Genomic DNA, 17,245 nt, shown 5'->3' with positions numbered 1-17,245 from the left:
GCGTCAATAAGTCTAGCATATGATCTTCTTTTTAATCTCCAACCCTAGTATGATACTGCATGAGACCAATGCAATAAAAATGATGGGTGATGTTCTTCAATGCTCAAAAGATGATTCAATGAGATTTGATACAAGAATTCCCAAGAATAAGGCTTAATCAATGGCCAACGTGTACGGTTCTGACCATATCCAATACATAATCATGAATTCTAAGAATTTCACTTAAACCGTTGAAAAGTTAACTTCTTCCTCTTCAAATCGACAGGTCATTCATAAAAAACGGAGTTTGGGTAACCTTACTACGGCCTCGCGATTATAACTTAACAAATACTAAAACTGGTGCAGAGACAGATTTTGAGTCAACTTTAACAGCAAATCTGTTATTGCTCAGGCATAACCAAAGCACATGGGTTGCATCGTTGGAAAGCTCTACGAGTCTAGTTTTCAGCAAAGCAAGCGGAATGTGATTTCGAGTCTCGAGCTAGGAGATATGACTGTTTTCTCAACTTGTGTCAGTGCAGTCAGCAATACGAATTCACAGCAGCAGTTCGGTGCGCGATTTTTAACTTTTTCCTCTCTTCGAAATAAATTCTGAAAATTTTACCCAACAAACTAGACATGCATATCCATCTCCAGTAAAAACTTCAGAAAATTAAAAGGTCGGAAAGTCTGTGAGAAAAATTTGCTAAGAACAGGACAGATTCAATTATGTTCAAGCTCTAATTGAGACATGTCCCAAAGATGGACGAATTTGCTAGGTTAAAATCCATTCTCTTATGAACCAATTAGGATTTAAACTACAAGAATATGCAGGTATATACATGTTTGATCAAAACCCAAAACATAGATTTGGTATAAAATAGGGTTTACCTTCAATTAGATTTTTCCCAATTCCTCCTCCTCTTCTTCTTCTTCTTCTTCTTCTTCTTCTTCTTCTCTCTCTCTCTCTCTCTCTCTCTCTCTCTCTCTCTCTCTCTCTCTCTCTCTACGTGATACAAAGGAAACGGTGGAGGGGTGTGGAATGGTGTAGAATACCGTAGAAGCTAGGTTTATTAGGGAAGAATTATCCCATGAGGTTGGGTGTATAGGTTTAAATGTGTCATAACTCATCTCCACCCTTCATTCCACCAACCAAGTCAATCACTTTTAATTAACTTAATTAAACCCTCAAACTTAATCATGTATCGCTAAACAATTTATGAATGATATGCGAATGATAACATAACACGTGTAACAATTAGCATGACCTATGCAACATAAAATTAAATGTCATATGCGATGCATGTGCATGCTCGGAACGGGTGTTACAATTGCTACTTTCAAAACTGGCTTAACTGTTCGGGGAGAGCTACGCCGGTCATTGAATATGCACCCGGTAGCAACACTGCTAAGCTAATGGAGCGAATTGAGCAACATGCCAGAATGGAAGATGATATACTCCGAGAAGATGGCAAGGCTGTCGCCGAATAGCCTAAGATACCAGCAAAGAAAGTAGATAAACCAGAGCCCAAGACCTATAGGGAAAGGAAAGAGTACGTGCAGGTTAAAAAAAAGCCGTACAAAGAAAATCAAGCACCTGATCCTAAGTCTTTTTTTTCAATAAATACGGTTTGGAAGGAACCAATCTATAGGATTCTTTATCGAATAAAGATCAGCCTTACTTCAAATGGCCCCCAAGTTTGGGAGGAGATAAAGATGCAAAGCGGGCTACGAGTCAGCATTGCAGCTACCACAAGGATTGGGGTCATATGACTGAAGACTGTGAGATGTTCAAGAGGCACCTCGATGATCTAGTCTCTCGAGGTTACCTCAAAGAATTTATCTAGGAAGATCCTAATGATAAAGGGAAAGCCATGGAGATGGATTACGAATAGAATCCAAAAGGTGTGATCCATATGATACATGGATTGGCTACACCTTATACGAGAAATGAGGTGAGATTGCTCCAAAGGCAAATCAAACACGACCAGCACGTTATGTGGTTGGGAAGCAAAAGGGGACAAGAAAGTGACATGTGCAACGAAGGCATAGTCTTTACAGATGAAGATTTGGGGGAAGTCCAACTTCCTCATATCGATGCTTTAGTCATTACCCTACGAATTGAGGAGTATGGCATTGAAAGAATTTTGGTGGACTCACGGAGTTGCACAGAGGCATTGTACTATGATACATTTAAGAAATTGGGATTGACCCAGGCAAACCTAGAGCAATCAACAACACCCTTAGTAGGGTTTGGTGCAGGAGCAGTGTGGCCTCTTGGGAAGGTAACATTGCATGTTCGAGCAGGATCAGTAGTTTTGATGACTGATTTTCTGGTTGTCGATATTTCATCCTCCTATAATGCGATTATATGTAGGACCTGGTTATATAAGATGAGGGTTGTTTCCTCTATTTACTACCAGATGGTAAAATTTCTAGGATCTAATGGGGTTGAAAAGATCAAGGGTAATCAGAAGGTAGCACAATAGTGCCTGATTTCCATCATCAAAAAAATCCCAAAGGCCTATCATATTCATACAGTAGAAATGCTGGATCAACCGACTATCGAGTACGTCGGAAAAAACCCAGTAAAAAAAGTAATAGAAGGCCTAAAGAAAATACAGATCAACAAGACTGATCCTAAAAGGTATTTTTTAGTTGTGGAATCATTGCCAACAACAAAAGAAGCCGAATTGGTGGATTTCTTAAAAGAACATGTTGATGTGTTTGCATGGGTACCAAAGGAGATGCCCGGAGTAGATGCAGATGTGATCTGCCACCACTTAAATGTAGATCCTCAATATAAGCCTGTGATTCAGAAGAAGAGAAGGGCAGCCGCGCAACATGTTGGTGCTGTGATCGAAGAGGTAGACCGTTTGTTGGAGGCCAAAGCAATACGAGAGGCTTACTATCCGGAGTGGCTATCAAACATTGTGGTTGTAAAAAAGAAGAATGGGAAGTGGCGTGTCTGTGTAGATTTCACGGACCTAAACAAATCATGTCCAAAGGATAGCTTCCATATTCCAAGGATATACCAGTTGGTTGACGCAATTGCTGGGTACGAACGGATGAGTTTTCTCAATGCATATCGAGGATATCATCAGATTGCCATGTTTGGGCTTGATCGGGAGAAGACTTCCTTCATTACACCACGAGGGTTGTACTGTTATAGCATCATGCCCTTTGGACTAAGAAATGCAGGGACAACGTACCAGAGGCTGACAACCATCATGTTCAAAAAATTGCTTGGAAAAACCATGGAGGTTTACATAGACAATATGGTGGTGAAGAGTAAAAATAGCAAGGACACATAGCGAATTTGAAAGAGGCCTTGTAATCCTGAAGAAGTACAAACTAAAACTCAACGCCTCGAAGTGTGCATTTGGAGTTGGTTCTGTGAAATTTTTGGGCCAACTTGTGACCATACGAGGGATAGAAGCAAATCCTGATCAAATAACGGCCGTACAAAGGCTGCAAAGTCTCAGGACAACCAAGGAGGTCCAAAGGCTAACTGGAATGGCTGCAACCCTTAATAGATTCATTAGTAGGTCAAGTGACAAGTGTAGGCCCTTCTTCCAATTGTTAAAGAAGAGGGAATGATATGAATGGGGAATGGAGTGCGAGCAGGCTTTCCAGGATTTGAAGAAGTATTTGGCAAAAGCCCCACTTCTATTAACCCCAGAGCCAGGTGAGTCTTTGGTTTTATATTTAGCAGTTTCTGAACATGCTGTAAATGCGGTTCTATTAAGGGATAGGGGATTCGAACAAATCCCAGTATATTTTGTGAGTAAAACGTTGTTGGACGCAGAAACGAGATAACAACCCCTTGAGAAATTGGTCCTGGCATTGAGGACAACCATAAGGAAGTTACCTCATTACTTCTAGAGCCATAAGGTTGTGGTCTATACTGATTTCCCATCGAAGTCATTGCTACGAAAGCAGGCTTCTCAGGTCGAATCTCAACATGGTTCGTCGAGTTAAGACAATACGACATTGACTCTCAGCCACGCGCTGCAATCAAGGGCCAAGTGTTGGCTGATTTTGTGGGAAAATTTTCACATGCAATGATGCCCCAGCCTCCTATGAGAAAGGAGGAGGCAACTGGGATAGCTGCCAAGAAGGGGAAAGCACCAGCCGAGCAGGATCCCCTAGAATGGAAGTTGTTTATTGACGGATCAGCATGTAACACTGGTTCAGGAATTGGGGTTGTGCTCTTTCCGCATGCAGAAGTAATGCTCGAGCTGTTTGTTCGATTGGGTTTCAGTGCTTCCAATAATGTAGCGGAGTACGAGGCACTCTTGGCAGGTTTGAGGAGTGCAAAGACCTTAAAGGTAAAAAGAATAATGGTGTACTGTGACTCACAGCTTATGGTGAACCAGTTGTCCAAAGAATATGAAGCCCGAAATGAGAAGATGGCAGCCTACATAGAAGCTGCCAAGGATCTACTTGACACTTTTGAGAAAGTATACGTTGAGCAAATAAGTTTTGTGCATGCCCATGTAGATTCACTGGCTTGGCTAGCCACAGCTGTGCCAACCGAGTTTAAAAGGAAGGTGGCTGTGGACTATCTTAGTGAGCCTAGTATTGGAAGAAGTTTGGAGTTGGTCTTGGATGTGAACCAAGGTCCAAGTTGGATGGATCCAATCGTGGAGTATTTACGAGATGAAACACTCCCCTTTGATAAGAAGGAAGCTCATAAAATAAAAACCAAATTTGCAAGGTTTTGGCTGTTCCTAAACGGAAAGTTGTATAGGAAGTCCATTACAGGTCCCTATCTGCTTTGTGTGCATCCTGAGATGGTGCAAAAATTCCTTCACGAAATTCATGAGGAGACTTGTGGGAGCCATACAGGGGGTAGATCCAAAGCCCGTCGAGCGATAACCCAAGGGTATTGGTGGCCACATATGCAGGAAGATGCTAAAGTTTACGTGAAAATTTGTGAGAAGTGCCAAAAGTTTTCACCAATGATTAAAACACCAATTGAGGATCTGGTGCCATTGATTAGCCCTTGGCCATTTGCATAATGGGGAATGGATATTGTGGGTCCACTTCATAAAGCAACTGGGAATCGGAAGTTTCTGTTAGTAGCAACAGATTATTTCACAAAGTGGATTGAAGCAGAGCCCTTGGCCAAAATCACTGAGCCTATGATAGAAAAGTTTGTTTGGAAATGTATTATTACTCGTTTCGGGGTCCCATACTCTTTAATTACAGATAATGGGGCACAATTCCAAAAGAAATTCAAAGTTTTCTGTTCCCAGTATGGGATAAGAAACTGTTATTCGACACCAGCTTACCCTCAGAGTAACGGGTAAGCTGAAGCATCTAATAAAAACCATTCTTGATGGGATCAAGACAAGGTTGGATAAGGCAAAGGGAAAGTGGCCCGATGAGCTACCACTGGTCCTGTGGGCGCACCGAGCAATGCTAAGGAGGTCTACGGGAGAGACCCCTTATTCTTTGGTATATGGAACAGAAGCAGTCATACCATTAAAAGTTGGTCTGCCGACCAACAAGACGGCATTGGTTGAAAGTGGGGGAAATAACAGGGCCCTGGCAATTGAGCTGGACCTTGCCGAGGAGAGGAGAGGAGAGAAAGGGCCCTGGTACATTTAGCCTCCTATCAGGAACAACTAATGAAGAGTTACAACAAGCACGTTCACCCACGAGAATTTGATGTTGGGGATCTTGTACTACGAAAAGTGCTTGGCAATACCAAAGTTGCAAACAAGGGCAAGTTGGGGGCTAATTGGGAAGGCCTATATCGAGTGACTGAAATTGTGGGCATTGGAGCCTATAAATTGGCGGACCTAGATGGGAACCCAGTGCCAATGCCCTAGAATGTCCATAATTTGAGGAAATTCTTTGTTTAAAAGACTTCAGTTTACTTTTTATTCTGTTTTAAGATGACATAACTGTGTGGGAATTATGAAGAATATTCCCTTGTTTATTTTTAATTTGATTAGTTACAAGGGGTATGAGTAACGCCCCATTGAGTTCAAAAGATTATAAATAAAATTACTTTTTTGCAATATATCAATTTTCAGAAATTTTTGTTTTGCATACCTCTGGTTCCTTTTTCTGTAAATACGAACTTCGGACTTATTTTCCTTTTTTTGTATTAGGGAGCAGGGAATAGACATGAATGCACTGGTACGTACGAATACACGTATCTTTTGACTAAGTATGAGAAACTTAGATTTCACAAGCATGAAATCTCTTGAATTGCATACGTAAATATGCACAGATTGCTAAGTATGAAAACACTTAGGCTTCTGTCTAAGTATGAGAAACTTAGAAACATATTCCCAAATGTTTCCCAAATGTTTAGGTGTGTACAAGCATACACAATTCCTCTAAAGTAATTCTAGTAAGTATATATATGGTTGTACGGCATTCAAGAATGGTGGTACGAGAACACGTACTATCTAGCATATGCCAGAGTTAGTTTGAAGTATGTAATACATAGATATTTTTTGCCTAAGTATGAAACACTTAGACACATATGCATCTGAATATATGCATATAAGCCTAGTAAGCATAAGAGGTATGTAACTTCGCAAGCTTCAGATTACAATTCAAAAGCCAGGAAAGGCTGAGCAAAAGATAAAGCCATACACGAAACATACTGTCATGCCACAAAAGGCTGAATACTTATGTTATCAAAGTATTGCCAATAAATGGAATGTACTGGTGCCTCGCAGGGCTCAAAACTTCGGTCGCGCAAGACCTACCAATTGTTTAATAGTGTTCAGGAAGCAAGATAAGTACTTACCAAATTAATCCAGGTTCTAAATCTCTGGAGGGGTCTCATTAGGAACCTCAGTGTTGACTTCAGTGGTAGAACCACTTCTAGCTGCATTTTCCTCCACATTAATGGGTTCATTGATCTCTTCTCGGGCTGGAGAACGATCAGCAGTGGCAATTTGAGACTCCGAGAAGGTATCCTCATTAGCATCAGCAAATTCATCAACCTGCTGCTCGACGTTATCTTCATACGGCTCTTCTAGTCCATGGGATGACTGGGGACGATTGCTCGGTAAGTTATTTTCTACCCACAGTGAGTCTGGCAACCACTACTTTCATTAGGCATGCTTCCTAGCTTGCAGCCCAAATCTAGTCCTGGATGTCAGGCATTTGCTCGACGTAGCTAGCCGTCCACTACAAGAAAAATGAGAATATGTGACGAAATGGTGGTGAGAAAAGTAGATTTCGTCTCAAAATATACCTATTTTGTGAGGAAAATATTTTTTCGTCACCAATTAAGAGGGCAAAAAAATTTAAGGTGAGGAAATTTTATTTTGTCGCCAAAAATAGTTAATCAATGACGAAAAAATAAATTTTGTCAGCAAAAGGGTGGACAAAAAAATATAAGGTGATGAAAATTTTTTTTTGTCGTTAATCCGTTTCCTCCACATATACTTGCAACCATTACGTGACGAAATAATTCCTCACAAAAGGAAATACTTTGGGTGACGAATTTTTTTTTGTCTTCCATTTTAAGCAGGGAATTTAGATGACTAAAAAAAATTAAAGTGGGAATTTGTCGCTAATCCATTCCCCAATATTTCCCTTTCTCACCCAAGTCTCAAACCCTACCTCCTCATTTCTACAAGTCGCTGACTTCAGACTTCTCCTCCATGGCGATTTCACGATTTGCCTGAGACCAAGGGTGAGTCTCTCTTTTTCTCCCTCCCTCTCTCTCTCTCTCTCTCGGTCTTTCTCTTCTTCAAGACTTCATCTGTTGATCTGTTCATCATCTTCTTCATTACATTTTGTTTGTAGTTTGTACACCATGAACCGTGAACCACCATGCACCACCGCAAACCGTTGACAACTGCAGGCGAGTCTCTCTCTCTCTCTCTCTCTCTCAGATTACAAACCGTAATCACCGTATTGTATCGTAATCACCATTATCACCATATTGAAGCTTCAAATTAGGGCTTTTGCCTTTTGGTCAAAATATTACAAGACGTCAAGACCTGTTAGGGCTTTTGATTTCAGGCAAGTTGGGGCTTCTATTGAACCGTTGTGAGTTTTCTCTCTTTTTCTCCAAATTAGGGGTCTTGTTCAATTTGAAATGGAATTGTATGAATAGGTTTTGGTAGCTTCTGTTATTAGGTTCAGTGTATTTCCAAATATTTATTATCTCTAATTTTCATTTTTTGTTGTGGTTTAGAATTTATCTTTTTATGTTCACCTCTCGCTTCTGTACCTTGCAGAACACTATTTTTCTAGTGTCTCCTAACATTCTATAATGAGGTGCACGAATGAATTGGTTAGAGACCAGAGCATCTTAAACAAACAGAAGTTGAGTTTATATTCTGCTTTTTAGTATTATCTATACCTTCTCTTTTAAAAGTACGAAGCCTTAACATCTCCTTTTGTCTTTGCCACAAATGCCCTCCCCAAACCCGTTAAATACCTGCCCCATTCAACACTGGTTCTTAACAATGCACCCATTCTACTCCATGTGGTGTGGATGTTTGTATGTAACCTGTCCCATTTGACACTGATTCTTAACCGACCTTTTGGTGGTTCACGTAGGAAGGCATCTCCTGTGTCTCACATGGGAGACAAACCCAACAGATGTGTTGTTTGTCGAGATGGCATGAATGAGGATCAATGATTATATGCCTAGTTGGAATAGAATTTCTCCAAATATATACCACTAATAAAAAACTGAGTCATGCGATTCGAAAAGTATAAGGTATTTCATTTACAGAGACTTACAAATGGTGGTGACTTAGTTTGAGCAGGTTTAAATGGGAGTGGCCTTTCAAAAGGATGTCATGTTGTCATGGTTTGTTCGTATTCTTGTTGAAGTCTTTGTTTTAATCTTATTAAAATAGGAGATAGCTTCAAAATTTATTCCTCTAAAGATATCTTGTATTTTGGTCGAGCATTTCCTAAACTCCATGTGAAATGAGCATATTACCTCTACCTTATTTGGTGTAGTAATTTGCTACATTAGCTGATAATTTGCTCTTGAATGCACATCAAGCTTCACTGCATGCCCTCAAGATGCATTTGTCTCCTGCTAACGTCATAGGATATTAGGTTAGATAGGCTTTCAAAATTTATTTCTTTACCTTCTATTTTGGTCAAGAATTTTCTCAACTCCATGTGAAATTAGCAAAATACCCATACCATTTTTGGCGTTTTCATTTGCTAGATGTGCTGATAGTTTTGAGGTTATCTAATAGTAAAGTACTATAGGTATAATTTTCTTCCGAAGTAAATCATGAGTATGCAATACGAGTGTGAAAACAAATTGTGAGCATAAAGCAAGAAGATTAAGAGGACAAAATGTTCCTAACTCATATGGGGTTTAAAGGCAGCAAAAAGAGAGTCAATGCTTCGGTCAGCTGTGATGCCTTTGGCAAGGTGCATAAAGGCTAACAAAGATTTGGATGGCTATTAATTTAGCTTGAATTTTGTCTTATGGAGCTCATTAGTTTGGGTAATCAATGTCTTGTCCTTGTAGTTTTGAGAATATTATATAATCTGGAGTCTGGAATAGGGGTAGAGTTGGCAAGGGAGAGGTGCAAAATAGGGGTGAGAGAAAGTTGATATTTAGAATTTGCTACATATGGAAATAGAAGTTCATCACTCAACTTTCAAATTCATTTTTTGCCGTTATTTGAATTTTAAGGCATTTACTATTATTTTAGTGATCCTATTTGTTGCGTAGACATGCTTGTTAGATTAGTGTGCATTAAAGCAAATCTGTCCAAAAACCATGTACAATGCATTTGCTAAAGCTATAAATTTTGTTTCCTAGACATAATGTATTTTTTTTTTTGGTAAGAAAAGCGGAGTATATGCCACGTGCATCGCACCTGCCTTTTTTTACTAGTGTGTGTGTGTGTGTGTGTGTCTATATATATATATATTGCTTTTCTAGTACAATTTTTTTGTTTCACTCTTTGTTGCAGTGAGAAAAACAAGCATGGACACCCGAACTCGATATCATGCTGGACAACTGGATCAACTTTCTTCTATAAGGTAACCATTGTAGCTAATTAAGTTGACTCTGTTATGTTCTCTTACTCAGTTAACTTGGACCAAGCATGAGGTTTCCATGGCAATCCTATGCACTTATGTATGCATCTTTCACATTTGAAGGACCTTGAACATCAATGAATATAGTAACTTGGATTTGTTAACAGTTTATTGCAATTTTTATTTTCCCTTTCTATTTTTTGTACCATGCTTCCCATATGATTAATTGGTAGCTAATTTGATGTGTTCTTAGCTTGCTTATCTGAAAGTTTCTTTGTAATGATATGATTGTTTGTGTGGAATTTGAGACATAATTTGGGAAAATTATCTCTCTCTTTTTTCCGCCTACATTAATAGGCAATACAGATCGGTTTGCCTAATACGTTGTTCTTGTGTGCATGCAGGTCTGGTGATGCTCAAGAGATTGATGAAACATATCAAGTACTTGAATCATTGGAATGGAATGCTGATATATCTTGGATCTGTCGATTATGTTATGGCCAGAGTACTACTCATGGTGACTTAGTCAAATTGGGATCAGCTCTGGAATTTGGTCTTGTAGGAGCGATCAGAAAAAAACACCGCTAACAGGTTTGATTTCCTTCCATTTTCTAATGCTGCTTTTGCTGCTGCCTTTTAGCCTTCTTTTCTACCCTTGTGCCTATTGTTGTTGATTCTGGGAGCTCTTTGTAGTGCCTCTTAAGTTTAGGCTCCTAACTTACCTCATCCTTCTTTTCTGCCCTTGGCTCCTATTGTTGTTTATTACCTACTCGCCAAGAAAGGATGAGGCTTAAACTCACAGCTCACCGGGAAACACACATTGTAGTAGATCTCTCTCAAACTAAGAAGCCCAAATGGACTATATATGGCCTGCCTACTAATGGTTTTGGAAAGATACCATCAAAAGATCTAAGATAGTTACCATTGATAATAGAAGTAATAGCAGATACGAACCAAGTGATTCAGACTTCTCATGTACCTGCACCACTTGAGCATGTCTACGAGTAATGAGCAGTATGGTGGCTCACTCTTAAGTTCCACGACCTACTCCATAATTGATACTTGCACCACTTGAATACTGTACCTGCTAGCTGCACAATCTCTTGTGATTTGTTGCTTGCAAGGAATTGATATGCCAGCCAAGGGATGGGCACACATCGAATCTGCTTGCTGAACCATTTGTGCTTAATATGTTCACACCATAATTGCCAAAAATGGACCTGAAATGCAAATTGTAAAAGACGCAATAGACGCAATATCAACAGCAACAGATTACATTAAAAGCATATAGCAGTGACATTTTATAGCTAACGAAACTAGTAGGATACAAAAGGTGAGACAACCAAGTAACAATCTGTTAGGTAGTCAAGTTCCATTCATTTACAAACCAACTAGCTTGATCACCTTTAGCTCGAGACATGAGCCTAAACCTGACCTCTGAACAGATTTTATGAGTCACAATAATAGCAGGGCAGTTAACATTTTGAAACTTCCTTAAATTCCTCTCCTTCCAAATCTGGTAGATAGTGATTGTGAAAGCCAATTTAATGGTAGTTACCCTCAATGTGAAGGGACTTGGCATTAGGCCTTCCTCCTCTATTAGGACTAGTGGTGTATCTGTGAACGGGGAGTATGTAACACACCTCAATGGAAAGGTGCAAGAGCAAGCTAAAAAAATTCAGGAGCAAGCGGAAGGAATTGAAGTAGCAAACAATAAGATAGACGAGCTAGTAGAGGCAAAAGAGGAACAGGGGGGATTTGGGCTAGTGTTGTGGCATTTCTTAAACACCAAGGATTCACTGGTTAACGACTTGCTGGTCAATACATCATACTTTCCCTATTTATATTCACAATGAGAAAACCGGGAGTGGGCTGTATATTTTTATTGGTTTGGTTTTCTGCCCTTTTTTTGTTGTTGCCCTTTTTGAGCATATGTTTTCTATTTATAGAGATTATGAAAGTTATTATGCTCTCATTTGATGTTAACTATTTGTTCCTTCTTGATTAATATATCTTATATGGCTGAAACAAGTTACACTAAAATAGTCTAGTTATACAACACCGTCTTGAGTCTAATAGTAATGGACACCCAAATAGAGGTCTGATAGCTGCACTTGCAGGTTGCAGGTTTAACTTCCACGTCATCTCTCTCTCTCCAATTGCTTTTGATTTGTCTTCTCTCTATATACTGGTACCAAAACAGCTTTCGTGTCCCAGAATAGAGGGGTTTCCACCTCCTTACAGAGAGGACACAACATGGACACGCAGGGGACACAACATATATGGGGACACAGCTCCTTCTGTGTATAAAACCTTGTAGCTTAACATAACAACCCTTTTATTATTCTACATTCTGCTGTTACGTACAGTAGGACTATAAGTATGGGCCTTAATTTTCCAAACGGGCATGGGTAAAGCTCCCACTAATATTGCCAATAATAGCACAACTATGCTTAGAATCTCACTATTCCATTGGATCAATCAAACATGGCTATTAGACATACACTTCACAGATAAATAGATGACCAAGTTATACAAAAGTATGAGGCTTTTTCTCTCTTTAAAAGTTTGGAACTGTGCATTAATCATCCCATGCGGTGAATTTTTTTGTTTTCATTGATTGTGTTGTGGGTGGTTTCAGAGGGATGTGGGGTGTGGAGTTCGATGTGAATGAGTTAGCTTGAGGATTTTGATTTTGGCTGGATAGACTTCTGTGGCAAGGTGAGAGGAGTTTGTTTTCCGGCTTTTCTGGTATGGGTTTTGTGGCTGCTTTGTGTGATGTTTGGTTTGCGTTTCTTTGTTTCTGTCGCTCGTTTTGTGTTGTTGGGGGGCTGTTGCTCTATTGCTGTCTTTCGGCTGTTGCTCTATTTGATGTCTTTCGCTTGGCTGATCTTTGCTGATGTTTTTTGGGTGAGGTCTGCTCTTAATTATTGGTAGTGAAGTCCTATGGCATCTCTTGCGGTTAAGGTGGAGTTGGTTCCTGCTTTTGGTTGCTTCTATTAGGCCTCGTGGTACTGGTGTTGTATTTTGAGTTAGGTCATCACTTGTGTCATTTATATATTGTTATGTTTCCATAATGTTTTGTGTTCTATTAACATCATAACCAAAATACTTTATCCTACTTTTTATGTGTGCAGATTGAATATGCATAAGGTTGGTAGCGGAAAAGATGGTATATATATGCTTTTCTATGAAGATTTTTTGTTTGGATATATGTTTCTATGAAGACTCCTCTTTTGGATGAAGGTCCGAGTCTTCTTTTTTGGATATATGCTTCTATGAAGACTCCTTTTTTGGATGAAGGTCCGAGTGTTCTTTTCTGGATACATGCTTTTATGAAGACTCTTTTTTTGGTTGAAGTTTCGAGTCTTCTTTTTCATTTTAATGATGCTACCGAACTATGATGAACATATATGGTATATATTGTCTACCTTTCATGTTTTTGTCATGGGAACATTGATGCTTTAGATCCTATGGTTGAATGGACACATTTGGTGTAGAATACATAGTTCTTGTGATTAATGGATGTCTAGTTTGGTTCATGATTATATTGGTTTATCAAGATGTGTTGGTTATTATGGTGTAACGTATAATTCATTTGTTTGGATGAGTATTGAATTCTAAAATGAATAGGATAATATTGTCTTGTAAGAAGAGTGTTAGTGACACAACTGATTGGCTTTAATTTGAATTTTTAGGTGACAAAATATTTTGTCACCATTATTATTTTTAAATAATTTATTCGGCGACAAAACTTTTTTTGTTACCTTTGCACTTACCTTGATCAATTACTTGCCAAAATTAGTGACGAATTTGAAAATGGGTGACAAATAATAATTAGAATGGTGACAAAATGTTTCATCGTCAAAAAGCATAATAGGTGACGAAGAAAATTTCGTCACCAGGTGATTTTTTCGTGACTAAATTTTTCGTCGTCAAAAGACACTATAGGTGACGAAAAACAAATTTCGTCACCAGGTAGGAATCTTTGACAACCTTTTAGTCGACAAATTTTTTTTCGTCACGCATACTATTTGTGACGAAAAACATGCAATTTGTGACAATTTTCATTCGTTACCTAATGCAATTTTTCTTGCAGTGGTTGCTGCATCAAAACCCTTCTGGTACCCTTCGTCATAGGCAGCTTTTTTGGTATTATCCATCTCGAATAATGCCTGGCTAAGGCTATCCTCGGCCGTCTCAAGTTTTGTCTTCATTGCATCTGCATCTAGTTTTGCCTTATCTCTATCTCTCTCCAACCTTGTTATTGTTTGTAGCTGCCTTGTGTTGTCCCTTAGGAGCCTGTTCTGTTCGGGCTCAATCTCCTGCAGCTTTTGGCCAGTGCAACCATTTTTTGGATAAATTGAGGAAATCTGAGTGTGATGAAAAACATTAATACACGAGGTGTTAGGATTTGACTAAAGTAATGAAGATACTTTACCTTTATCCCACTGACTAGTCCAGTGGAGATAAGCCGGTCTGGTGGAGATGAAGACTCATTTTGCATGTCAACAGGCAGCAATAGGCTTTGAGCTAGGGCTAATGCAGTCTCAGAAGAGCTTGCGTTGTCCCCAACGTTAACAGGGTGGTCGACTCTAATGAGTTTGGGGGCCCAGGTTTGAGAATGTACTTAGGTGCTAGGGGAGAGGGGTTGCTGATTTAACGCAGTGACCTGTGTTGTAGCATCCCCAGCGTCTTAGTTTCTGGGACGTTTGTCCTGGTGAGCATCGTCGGCCTCCAGAACAGTGTCAGACCCCTGAGGAGATGAACTACTCCATGTTGAGACCCCCCTAGTACGGCGAGGGGAAGGAGGGACATGACCAGTAGATGGGGCCCGACCAGATGAACCACGTCCTCGAGCGGACACAGTGAGAAGTGAACTAAGGTTTAAAGGTTGTCGAGTCATTGTACCTGAACTCAGAGGGGAAGGAGAGTACCTAGAGAATGAAGATTTGCTGGTGTTATGATCTTGGGCCTGCTGTTCAGTTTGCTGTCGTGAGGATCTTCTGAGGACCACACGAGGCAAAGGGATGCCTTCGGATATAGGCACTTCACCTGGTTACCTGACTATCGTTACTCCAGCACTGGACCTTGGGTTCCTTGATTGGGGAGCAGACGAGGTAGAGGCGGCACTTGTGCTTGGGTTGCTGAGCCTTCTGTCAATAAAAGCCTTGTATGCAGGGTTATAGCCCAATAGCACGTCTGCGTTGCGTCCCCAACCAGCTGACGGTGTACCTGGCTCCCCTGAATATTTAAGCACCCTATTAATGTTCGCTGTTCGGACGTAACTGGGTTCTCGTCTAGGCCATGTGTTAGCGTTTTTTGCTATAAAAGAAAGCACAGACAAGGATAAGGAAACACGAAGAAATGCACAGAAGCGGAATAAAGACAGGTATGCAAGTGGAAATCAGAAGCATGCGTGGATAGCCCCATATGTGGGGCAATGAAAGCCCACTACTTGACCATCTTCCCCCAATTGCTTAAAGGCTCCAGTGACGTAGAGGAAATCGATCTTGTGATCACGAGCAGAATCCGGCAAGTTAAGGACGAAACGCTTTTCTGCTTTCCTAACCTTGAAATAGTAGGTGTTGTATTTGGGGTTTAGCACGATGCTATACCACCATTGAATTTCCCATATCCCTAGTTGGGTACCCAGAATTCTATTCAGGGCTGCTACTCCCATTACTAGTCTGAAAAAGTTGGTGGAAACTTGCATGGGTAAAAGTCGATACCAGTTAAGGACGTGACGAAGTAATGGGTGGAGGGGGAAACAGACTCCCCCCTCAATAATGGCTACGATTGGGATACACATTCTCTTCTAATACCCTGCATCCTTGTCAACGCCCAAAGGGGCGAGCTTAAGCCCTACGGTTTCTGGAACGTTGTACTCAGTCCTAAAGGCAGCCATGGCCGCAGGGGTTTCACAAAGCTTCCTAAACTTACTAGGTTTTAGGGCATTTCCGTTTCATCAGCCATTGAGAAAACACCCAAGAACTATGAAATAGAAGGAAAATCTGAGAATGAACGAGATCAAAGCCCTAAGAGAGAGAGAGAGTCTGGGATCGAAATCTCAGATTGAAACAAAATGAGAGTAGGGAATGGAATGCTTACGAGATTGATAAAGCGGTTGCCTGAGACACGAACAAGTTGTAGACAGCGGCGATGGCGGAAAAAGAAGAAGTTTTTCGCTTAGATTTGGTACGAGAGAGAAAGAGGATTTTTAAATGGGTGAAAGCGCTAAATAGTACCTCTACAATGATTATAGGGGTGTGAGACGGAGACAAAACGTCACCGCTCACGCCGTTACATGGAAAAGTAATAGAAAGTGGGTTCGTGTGGATGTCGTTCTGAAACCGTTTGGTTGGAACGTTAATTCGAATTAAATGCAAGGTGTACGAAATACACCACGTGGAGTCATTACCTCGAGAAGGTATAATGACTAAGGCGCCAAAAACATCAATAAATATAGATACCATGGCTGCACGAGACCAAAGGAGTTAGGCTCAAGGTTCGTTTCTAGCTTTACCCGCAGCTCCCGAGCAGTGGCAGCGAGCAAAACTGGGGAGCAATTGTAGGGAGGTATTCCCAAACAGACACAATTAGTGGTTGAACACGTGGTAGATGAGACAAGCCATACTACTGATGAGGGTGGTGTTTGGCAAAGGGGACTAAAGACATGAGAAGTCAGTAATCCAAGTCAACGACAGAGGTCCAGTGACATGTGAAGTCACTGGTCAAAGCAGTCTGTTTGGCCAAAAAAACGGTCGAATGGAGGAAGAACTCTAAAGAAAGATAGCTTTAAGTGATACGACGGTAGGAAAATTCCAGAAGGTTCTAGAACAGTGGTATCCCATGGGGCATAAGATCTCGAGAATATAGGATTTAGGGAAGATACCCAACAGGAATGAAATGTTTGACCGGTCATGGAAAGGAGTCCTAAAAGGACTAAAGCAGTAAATAAACAAGGGAATGAGAATCCAAGATATTCTGGGTTTCCTATACGAGGTAGGAAACCTAGGGCGACACAGATACTTGGGCAACAAACATCTGTGAATCTATAAATATGAGGTAAACCTAGAGGTAAAAGGTACACAATACATTACATTCTTACAATTCTCCGACTGATAATTAGGGTTTATACCAATACGTGATATTAAATTAAGCATCGGAGGGCCTTTGCCACAAGAGGCAAATGTGCGCTCACCCATTGTCTGTTTTGTAGATTAGGCTTCCAACGCCGAGCTAGGGTTCCGGTGAAGAG

At 40.4% G+C, this 17,245-nt stretch overlaps 1 protein-coding gene and 1 long non-coding RNA gene across 2 annotated transcripts; both read left to right on the top strand.

Moving 5' to 3' along the window:
- The first annotated feature begins 3,591 nt into the window (after positions 1-3,591).
- LOC131298549 (uncharacterized) lies at positions 3,592-6,250 on the top strand. Its single transcript, XM_058324033.1, has 5 exons — positions 3,592-3,667; positions 3,922-4,907; positions 5,335-5,585; positions 6,105-6,132; positions 6,227-6,250. The coding sequence occupies exons 1-5, from the start codon at positions 3,592-3,594 to the stop codon at positions 6,248-6,250; spliced, it is 1,365 nt and encodes a 454-aa protein (XP_058180016.1).
- A 1,301-nt stretch (positions 6,251-7,551) lies between these two features.
- On the top strand, positions 7,552-8,497 carry LOC131336626 (uncharacterized). The gene is made up of 3 exons (XR_009202894.1): positions 7,552-7,651; positions 7,765-8,010; positions 8,202-8,497. It is a non-coding gene; the product is annotated as an uncharacterized LOC131336626 (long non-coding RNA).
- Positions 8,498-17,245: the final 8,748 nt, after the last annotated feature.

This window comes from Rhododendron vialii, chromosome 8a (assembly GCF_030253575.1).
Source record: "Rhododendron vialii isolate Sample 1 chromosome 8a, ASM3025357v1".
Taxonomy (NCBI): domain Eukaryota; kingdom Viridiplantae; phylum Streptophyta; class Magnoliopsida; order Ericales; family Ericaceae; genus Rhododendron; species Rhododendron vialii.
This window is presented reverse-complemented; position numbering and strand designations above follow the sequence as displayed.

Bases quoted from the DNA above. Each gene is read 5' to 3' on its own strand.
- LOC131298549 (XM_058324033.1), top strand. From the start codon at position 3,592: ATGGAGTGCGAGCAGGCTTTCCAGGATTTGAAGAAGTATTTGGCAAAA. The intron at 3,668-3,921 runs GTGAGTCTTTGG...CTACGAAAGCAG, and splicing joins TCTATTAACCCCAGAGCCAG to GCTTCTCAGGTCGAATCTCA. The intron at 6,133-6,226 runs GTACGTACGAAT...AAATATGCACAG, and splicing joins GAATAGACATGAATGCACTG to ATTGCTAAGTATGAAAACAC.